Genomic DNA, 10,000 nt, shown 5'->3' with positions numbered 1-10,000 from the left:
ATATATATATATTTATATATGCCCTGAGGAAGTAGAAAAAATCAGATCATCAGAGAGAGATAAGAGAAGAAGGAAGAGACAGAGGATAATAGAGGAAGAAGACGCATGAGAGAGTGGGATTGGAAACAAGTCCAGTCGTCCACAGTCGGAGAGAGAGAGACAGAGAGATGTTCCGACGTTGAGCAACCCTTTAGAGAAGAAACGCCTTACAAGTGGGTTTGAGGAGTAACCTGCCCTTCGAGTGTCGAGAATAGGCATTGCTTTCTGCAGTACGAAGTCAAGAAGCCATATGAAGTTTTGCTGTCTCCTTTTGTGAAGCCGTCGCTTCGAGCACTGATTTTTGACAGCTGCAAAACTGGCATTACATCACTGTTTCCCCAGTTCACATATTGTAAGATTTTACTTTTGTTATGTAAATAGGAGAAACCATTCTTCATTTATCATTGTTAGTAAGCTTGTAAATAAAGTTCTGTTCGAGTTTCTTTCTATTTTCGTATTCCCAGTTTCAACTGTTGGTGTTGAATCCTTTTTTTTATTATAATAAAGAACCTGTAGCGGACCTTTGTGTCCGTAACAGGCGTTCAGCTACTCTTAGGAATTGTCATATCATTTGGGTTATCAGACTGGACATTGTTCCCCTTACAATGATTTTTATTTTTAAGTTGTCCAGGCAGTTTTCTGTGAACATCTGTGATGTGGAGTGGTAGCAAGGAGTGTTTGTGAGGTGTCTCAAAATGTCATTTTGCACGACAGCGATACGTCTCATGATCTCTCGAGTATAGTTCGTCCAGAGGGAACACCCATAGATACTGTAGCGATACAATCAGAAGAGCAGCAGTTTCATGTCTCGGTGACAGAAGGCAAACCTTCTTGCAGTTATGTTGCCAGTTGCATGTAGTTTACAACTCCTCTGTTCTATGTCAGCTGTATCTTTTAAGTTGTCCATGATAATATGACTCAAGTACGTACAGAAATTCGTGCACTTATTCCAGCAAATGATTTCCAAGGAAAATTTGTGGTTCTGCAATATGCTTAACCCTTAAACGCCTATTGGACGTATTTTACGTCTACATAAAAATTTTTTTTTTTTAAATTCGCGGAAAAATACTTAAATTTTTGTATCATGCGCCTTGGGAGATGCTGGGAGTTCACGGATCAAGGTGTTGTTTTGTTTACAATCATTATGCAGGTGCGCAAGCGCGAATTTCTTTCTTATCGCACTAAAAAGTATCAGTGACACACCTCTGAAATTATTTCGTCACATTGACATAATTTTTGCACCATTTTAAATTAGCCATTACATGGAGTATTATATATGAAAATGTGCACATTTTTATGTAGAATACAACATAAAAATACTCATAATTGTAGCTTTTATCAGTTTTGAAATATTTTCATATAAATAACGATAAGTGCCAAAATTTCAACCTTCAGTCAACTTTGACTCTACTGAAATGGACGAAAAACGCAATTGTAAGCTAAAACTCTTATATTTTAGTAATTTTCTATCATTTACCTTCATTTTGCAACAAATTGGAAGTCTCTAGCACAATATTTTGATTTATGGTGAATTTATGAAAAAAACTTTTTCCTTACGTCCGCGCGGTAACTTCCGAAAAAATCATAAATTTTTTCATCCGATTGTCGTAATGTTTGCACCATTTTAAATTAGCCGTTACATAAAGTTTTATTTATGAAAATATGAGCAATTTCATGTAGAATACAACTTAAAATAATTGAAGGTTGTAGCTTTTCTCATTTTCGAAATATTTGCATACAAATCATGATAAATAGAAAAAAAACCACGTTCGGTCAAATTTGACTCTACCGAAATGGTCAAAAAACGCAATTGTAAGCTAAAACTCTTACAGTCTAGTAATACTCAGTCATTTATCTTCATTTTGAAACAAATTCGAAGTCTCTAGCACAATATTTAGATTTATGGTGAATTTTAAAAAAAACTCCTTCCCTCCGTGCGCGGATTCTCCGCCGCAAAACTATGAAATGCGTACATCGCATTCTCAGAATATTTGCTCCATTTTATATTAGGCGTTTCATAGAGTTTTATATATGAAAATGTGTGCAATTTTATGTAGAATACAACAAAAAATAATTGAAGGTTGTAGCTTTTCTCATTTTTGAAATATTTGCATATAAAAAAATATATAAAAAATTGACATTCGGTCAACTTTAACTCGTCCGAAATGGTCAAAAACTGCAATTGTAAGCTAAAACTCTTACAGTATAGTAGTATTCAATCATTTATCTTCATTTTGAAACAAATTGGAAGTCTCTAGAAAAATATTTAGATTTATGGTGAATTTTTGAAAAAAACATTTTTTTACATCTGCACGTTATGAATTCATGCATCATTTTGTGATAATATTTTCTGTGTTGCTTTGATCGTTTTACAATGTGTTATATACCACAATGATTGCAATTTAGTGTAGAATACAACGACAACAAAATTAACTTCAGCTTTAACCGTTTTGCTCACAGCGCGATTTGAATACAATTATATATGAAATTTTTTTTTTTCGCGCTATCATATATCGCATTATTTATATATGATAATGATATTTTTTTTCATTTCTGATGGTTGCATACTAAACTTCAGGCAATGACAAAATAAGGAGACAAAAATGAACTCTTAATCTTGAAAACTAAGCGCACTGAAAAAAATATTTTTTCCTCTTCGGCGCTCACTCTGAGACCCCCTAGGCATACGGGAGATGATTTTTATTATACCCCTTAGGCATTTAAGGGTTAAGAGATCTCGGAAGCAGCGACATGCATATTGGCGGCAAGTGTCAGTGAGTTGTTGGAGACCTTGCACTGATGGGGAAATTAGAACCATATCATTGGCGTAACAGAGGTTGTTTATAGTTGTTTCACTGACAGTGCATCCGATTGGGAGTGAGTTCAGTTTAACATTCAGGGCACCTGTGTACAAGTACTATCCTACTTACAACCAAGTTTGGTTCTGACCCACTGGTTGTAAGTCAGAATGGATGTAAGTCGAACCTTAGAAAGTGGCCAACATACTGGGTAGGGTATACTATCAAACCTTTGCTATATAAAAGTGCCTACTTAGTATTGTAATGTAATGTACAATCATTATTTCAATCTTTTTACCATAATGTACTTCTACTAATACATTTTAATCATTTATGTAATAGTATATATTACGTACAATCAGGCATTGAGTTACAATGGGGTTAGGTTCTTGCATGCATGTCAGAAGTCGATTCTTACGTAAATTGGTTTGCAATTCAGTCTACAGTACAGTTAATACCAAATGATGCTGCAGATAGGGCAGGGTAACTCAAACTGATGCTGCCTGAGTGATGAGAGTTCTCATGCCTGAGTGATGAGAGTTCTCATGAGATGGCGCAGTGCCAAGTAACTCAATGGTCAACTGTCTGAAGTAAGGTTGTAAGTATGAGTGGTCGTATGTCGAGTAGGTTGTAAGTCGGATAGTAGTTGTACGTATTAGTTATGGTGAGAGAATGCCCCCTTGCCGAAGGCCGTTCAGGGAGCTGAAGGTGTACTACGATACATTACCCCATTTGGCACAGAATTGCTGTGTGGAGAACCAGAATATAAAGTGCCAATTAAATATAGAGGTGTGCCTCTTTTATGCAGCCTTAGGGAGAGCTTCAGGTAATTTGCTCTGTCAAATGCTTTTCTCACATCTACAAAATATAGGAAAACAGGAGAGGCTGATGATAGGTAATAGTTCAGCAATTCTTTCAGGATGTAGATGCAAGTGTCATTTGAGTGGTTTGCTTTAAATCTGAACTGGTTGTCCGTGGTGTGTAGAATGGGTAGAAGTCTCACCAGAAGAACCGACTCAAGTATCTTCAACGCGATCATTGTGATTGCAATCGGCCGGTAATTGCCAGGGTCAGCTGCATCCTTTAGCTTAGTTTTGATTAATGATATCAAGTGAACTAAGAGTAGGGATTCTGGAAGAAACTGGTGAATTATGCATGCATTGAATAGGGCAGCTAGCAAAATGTAAATTATCAGATGGCAGAATTTGAAAGCTTCTGTGGGAAGACCATAGCAGTCGAGCGATTTATTATTAGGTAGGCTGTTTATGGCATTGCTGATGTTACCTGGCATAATATGATCTACAAAATGAAATTGAATGTTATCAGCAAAGAGGCTATCTACATCCCTCCAGGAGTCTTGATTGTTTATGCAATTCAGGATATTGCTGAAGTGATCGCCCCACATACTTGCGATAGCCTTGTCACCGAGTGCTTCTCCTACTCTGTTATAGCTTTTTAGTTTTAGGATCTAGGGACTGGATATATTTCCCAAGACGGGGATAATCACGAGATTCTACATTTCTAGTCATTGCATCGGCTTTTAGTTGCTTTTTATTCAATCTGCAGTGCTTAAAAGCAAGTTTGAACTGTGCTCTCACCTGTCTCATTAGTAATGCAGAGTGTCCTTTCCTCAGGCTACCATTATGCCTAGTTCATGCACTTAAGGTTAACCTAGAAATCATGTCAGACATCTCAATAGGTCTGTTTTTTCCTACACTCTTGCAACAATTACCATAAGCTCAAACAAGTTTGACTACATTGTGTATCAGTAGGTGGAATTGATATTCTTGACCCATAGGCTCCACAGCAGCAAACCATGGGGCTTTCCAACAGGCAAGTATGCTAATTATTGCTGGGAAGGGTTTGACAATACTGCAACCATACCCAGCATGCTTAGAAAAGTCACCACAGAACTTCACCCTGAAAACATAAGTTCGCACTGAGTTTCTTGTTCTTTGCTACCAAACCTAAAGGTATTTGGAATAGAGTGAGGCCTTGAAACTAGTGGCTTGATCCTGGACAAAAAATATTTTTGGGTTGTTATTTAGAATCCAAGAGCTTTTCATCACATGTCAATTTCTTTATAAAGCTCCTTGAGGCTGAGATAGTAAAAAACAGGTTTTGACATTGGAAAAATCTATTTTTGGTAGTCACTGTTGAGTCTTCAAAACCCTCCCACTTCCCTGACAAAAAGATGTGAGTTTTGTCTTGGTTGGATTTTGGTCATATGCTGTTTTGACGTAGTAGGAAACTGGGTATGTTAGCATTTGCTGAGGATAATGGAAAGTACCATCTTATCCTGAGTCCATTTATACTCTATCACATGTTATAATATTTACCATTATGACATAATACCCGGCCATACAACTAATTAAGAGAAATTTTTAACATCAGTCTGGTCATCATGAAGCTCTGGATAGACCATGGAAAGGTAACTCCTTGAGGACTCAACAGTGACTACCAAAAATAGTTTTTTCCTATCATCATGAAAAAATGAAATTTTTGGGGAAACCCTTACTTCTTAATACTAGTTTCCAATCCCCAGTCTTGTTTGTTTCTTGCAGTGCAGGGTTGAGATAATAAATAAGGAAACTGTCAGCTGGCTGAGACTGCGGTATCCAGCTAATATGTAATGCATTAGTATTTCCTTTTTTTGGAAGGGGGACTGAGACATTGTGGAAAGTTTCATAGCATTTGTAAAGTCTTAGCTTTAAGTACGTAATGGTTTTGTATGAGAATTTTTTGAGTGGATGAAAAAAAATTTTGTTTGCATATGTGTATTGTCTCATTATAACCCTTTTTTCCATAAGAATTTCCTCATTTTGGCATGGAAACTTTTTTGTTAATTTCAGGAGTGTTTTTCTCTCTTGGCGGATTGGCTTCTTGGCATAGTCGCTTAATTTCCCGTGGAGAGACAAGCATTGAATCCCACATCAACAAAAAGGAAATGGAACGCCTTGCAAAAATTAACCAGGTTTGTTTGCTGTTCTAAATTTGAGATAATTTATATATAAACTGCATGTAGTCTTTGCATTTCCTTGCATTTCTTTTTTTTTTTCATGTGGAGTGATGTATTGTTAGTTACATAGAAGAATTTGCTGAAGTTAAACATTAAAGGCATTCCTTCTTTGATGGACTTGGCAGTTTGTCTCAAAGAACACACTTCTCTAATTTCAGACTGCATTTGTTGAATTATGATACAGAGATTATATAAAGAAGATGGCTGGACTGTCTTAACAAAAATGTATCTTTTTATTTTTTGAGTAGCAAATCATAATTTGGATTCAGACTTATGCAGCTTTGGGCTTGCTCATCACATTTGTGCAGTACTTTATTTTCTGATGATACTCTTAAGCATTTGTCATTTCTCCTGTTGGAAGTAAGGTACAATCTAGGTTATCAGTCATCTCCTAAGATTTTGCTTATTCACTGTTTTATTTCAGATATATCAAAATCCATATGACTTTGGAGCAAAGGAAAATTGGAGAATATTCCTTGGAATGGTGAATGGCAGGTAAGCTTTAGTGAATAGTAGCCACAGTTAATACCTCAGCTATCACTATTATCTTGAAAATTGGGGTATGGTAAAATGGATTACACAATTCTGTAAAGAATTTGAATATTCATGTCTTCAGTTTTCTTCCTGAATGCTATTTAAAGATATATTGATTTTTCACAGTGATTCTATGTTAGTGCTGCTAGGTATGCTGCCTGAAAGTTTTGTATCAAATATTATACTTTATACTGTATTGTAACTCACACCTTCGAGAGGAGGTGTAAGGAACTTTTATTATTGTTTGTAGTCCCTGTTACCAATGTAAAGATGTTTATTATTGTTATCTTAGTAATGTTTGTTATAGTAACGTTTTGTTGCTTCTCCTTATTTGGATTAGTTTTATATTTCCTTATTAGTTGCTTTATCATTTCTTGCTTTGTTTGTTGTTAGTTGTTAGAGTCTCAGGAGGCTTAGGAAGATACAGTGTAGTTTTTGTACTTCATTAACACTAGTAAAAGAATACAGTATATACAAGTTAAGTATTATGAGTACGAATCGAAGTATAAGCCTTTCTTGAATCTTCTTAACCTGCAACTGGTAAGGCTCTCGACCTTACTCTCCTAAGGCTCTCGGCTATTCTCTATCTTCTGTCTCTTCAAGCTTGCCTTCTCAAAGGTTCTTCAAAGGAAACTGTCCATCCCACCAGTAGGCGGACAATTGCTTCTGTTCTACCTTGTAGTCATCATTATTGGGTGAAGATTATATAACAACATCCCTTGGGTGTGATTAACCCTTAAACGCCGACTGGACGTATTTTACGTCGTCATTTTTTGTCTCTCGGGTGCCGACTGGACGTATTTTACGTCAACATACAAAAGTTTTTTTAAAAATTGGCGGAAAAATACTTTTAGGCCTACCAGTGGAAACCTCTTGAATAACGCACCTTGGGGAATGCTGGGAGTTCACGGATCAAGGTGTTGTTTTGTTTACAATCGTTACGCAGGCGCGCAAGTGTGAATTTCTTTCTTGCCGCACTAAAAAGTATCTGTGACACATCTCAGAAATTATTTCGTTACTTTGACATAATTTTTGTACCATTTTAAATTAGCCGTTACATGGAGTATTATATATGAAAATGTGCACATTTTTATGTAGAATACAACCAAAAAATACTCATGATTGTAGCTTTTATCAGTTTTGAAATATTTTCATATAAATAACAATGAGTGCCAAAATTTCAAACTTCGGTCAACTTTGACTCTACCGAAATGGTCGAAAAACGCAATTGTAAGCTAACACTCTTATATTTTAGTAATATTCAATCCTTTACCTTAATTTTGCAACAAATTGGAAGTCTCTAGCACAATATTTCGATTTATGGTGAATTTATGAAAAAACTTTTTCCTTACGTCCGCGCGGTAACTTCCGAAAAAATCATACGTACATGCGATTGTGGTAATGTTTGCACCATTTTAAAATTAGCCGTTACATAAAGTTTTATATATGGAAATGTGTGCAATTTCATGCACAATACAACTAAAAACAACCCATGGTTGTAGCTTTTATCAATTTTGAAATATTTTCATATAAAAAATAATAAGTGACAAATGTTCAACCTTCGGTCAACTTTGACTCTACCGAAATGGTCGAAAAACGCAATTGTAAGCTAAAACGCTTATACGTATTCTAGTAATATTCAATCATTTACCTTCATTTTTCAACAAATTGGAAGTCTCTAGCACAATATTTCGATTTATGGTGAATTTATGAAAAAAATAACATTTTCTTTACGTCCGCGCGGTAACTCTTCCAAAAAAATCATACATGCGATTGTCGTAATGTTTGCACCATTTTAAATTAGACGTTACATAAAGTTTTATATATGAAAATGTGCGCAATTTCATGTAGAATACAACTTAAAATAATTGAAGGTTGTAGCTTTTCTCATTTTTGAAATATTTGCATATAAGTCACGATAAATAGAAAAAAAAAACCATGTTCGGGTCAACTTTGACTCTACCGAAATGGTCGAAAAAACGCAATTGTAAGCTAAAACTCTTACAGTCTAGTAATATTCAGTCATTTATCTTCCTCTTGAAACAAATTCGAAGTCTCTAGCACAATATTTAGATTTATGGTGAATTTAAAAAAAAACTTTGCTTCCCTCCGCGCGTGGATTCTCCGCCACAAATCTCCGAAATGCGTACGTCCCATTCTTGGAATATTTGCTCCATTTCATATTAGGCATTTCATAGAGTTTTATATATGAAAATGTGCGCAATTTCATGTAGAATAAAACAAAAAATATTTGAAGGTTGTAGTTTTTCTAATTTCCGAAATAATTGCATATAAATAATATATATATAAAAAAATTTGACATTCGGTCAACTTTAACTCATCAGATATGGTCGAAAACTGCAATTGTAAGCTAATACTCTTACAGTATAGTAAGATTCAATCTTTTGTCTTCATTTTGACAAGGAAATTGGAAGTCCTCTTTTAGGACCAATATTTAGATTTATGGTGAATTTTTAAAAAAAAATTTTCTTTTGAACGTCCATGAAGCCATTAGCGAATTCATGCATTATTTTGTTTGTAATATTTTCTCTGTGTTGCTTTTATCATTTTACAATGTGTTATATACCAAAAGGATTGCAAATTAGTGTACATTACAATGAAAAAAAGTAACTTGTTACCTTTAACCGTTTTGCGCACAGCGCGATTTTGAATACAATTATATATAAAATTTTGTTTTTGCACTATCTTATATCGCATTATTTATATATGATAATGATAATTTTTTTCATTTCTGATGGTTGCATACTAAACTTCAGCCAATGACAAAAAAAGGAGCCAAAAATGAACTCTTAATCTTGAAAACTAAGCGTGCTGTGATTTTTTGAAAGAAATATTTTTTCTGCTTCCGCGCTCACTCTGAAACACCTCCGGCACACGGGAGACAATTTTTATTTTACCGCTTCGGCGTTTAAGGGTTAATTAACTTAATTCCTCCTTTGTGGGTGGGACTACTGACATCACCGGAAGTCTTCAGGGCCCGGCAAAAGTTGAAAGGTCAGGTCACAGGTGAGACAGGTAGGCAGTTTTTAATGGTTGCGTTTAGATTATTCTGGCACCTGTGTTTTGACTACATACTCACGACACTTCCTAATTGTTACTCTCTCTCTCTCTCTCTCTCTCTCTCTCTCTCTCTCTCTCTCTCTCTGTCTATCATTTGTCTATTAATGGTTCTCTCATTTCTTTTTCACTCTTTTGTATTTATGCTATTCCTAGTTAACATTCTCCTAGCTATCATTACGTAAGTAACATAATTTTCTGGAATGCTTAACCCTTAATGGACAGATTGATCCTCAGGAGTAGTAATAACAGGTTTGGGGTGGTGGATGGATTGGTTCTGTAGTTAAACAATATTACACACCATCGATTTGGAAAGAATCAGGCAGGGAAGAGGTGTCAATATTTTTATAGCCCATAAATTCACTTATGGCAATTTTCATACTGACTAAGATCATGAGTGTGGGCATCTCAGGACTTCAGTAGTGCTTGTGACTTGAAGGGGGAATGTTCTGCGTCTCTCACTTGACATCTTTTTGTAAATTTGCTCGTAAATATACCAAGGGGTTGTTGCTGTTGTTGTTTGTTCTTTGTC

At 35.4% G+C, this 10,000-nt stretch overlaps 1 protein-coding gene across 3 annotated transcripts in view; it reads left to right on the top strand.

Annotated features, from left to right (window-relative positions):
- The window catches only part of LOC135201640 (palmitoyltransferase ZDHHC16-like), a 288,552-nt gene that overhangs the window by 183,704 nt on the left and 94,848 nt on the right, over positions 1 to 10,000 (top strand). For all 3 annotated transcript variants that reach the window (XM_064230731.1, XM_064230730.1, XM_064230732.1), the window contains exons 8-9: positions 5,690 to 5,811; positions 6,281 to 6,351. In XM_064230731.1, coding sequence (XP_064086801.1) covers positions 5,690 to 5,811; positions 6,281 to 6,351 — 193 coding nt within the window. The remainder of the gene's footprint in view (positions 1 to 5,689; positions 5,812 to 6,280; positions 6,352 to 10,000) is intronic.

This window comes from Macrobrachium nipponense, chromosome 28 (genome assembly GCF_015104395.2).
Source record: "Macrobrachium nipponense isolate FS-2020 chromosome 28, ASM1510439v2, whole genome shotgun sequence".
Taxonomy (NCBI): Eukaryota; Metazoa; Arthropoda; class Malacostraca; order Decapoda; family Palaemonidae; genus Macrobrachium; species Macrobrachium nipponense.
This window is presented reverse-complemented; position numbering and strand designations above follow the sequence as displayed.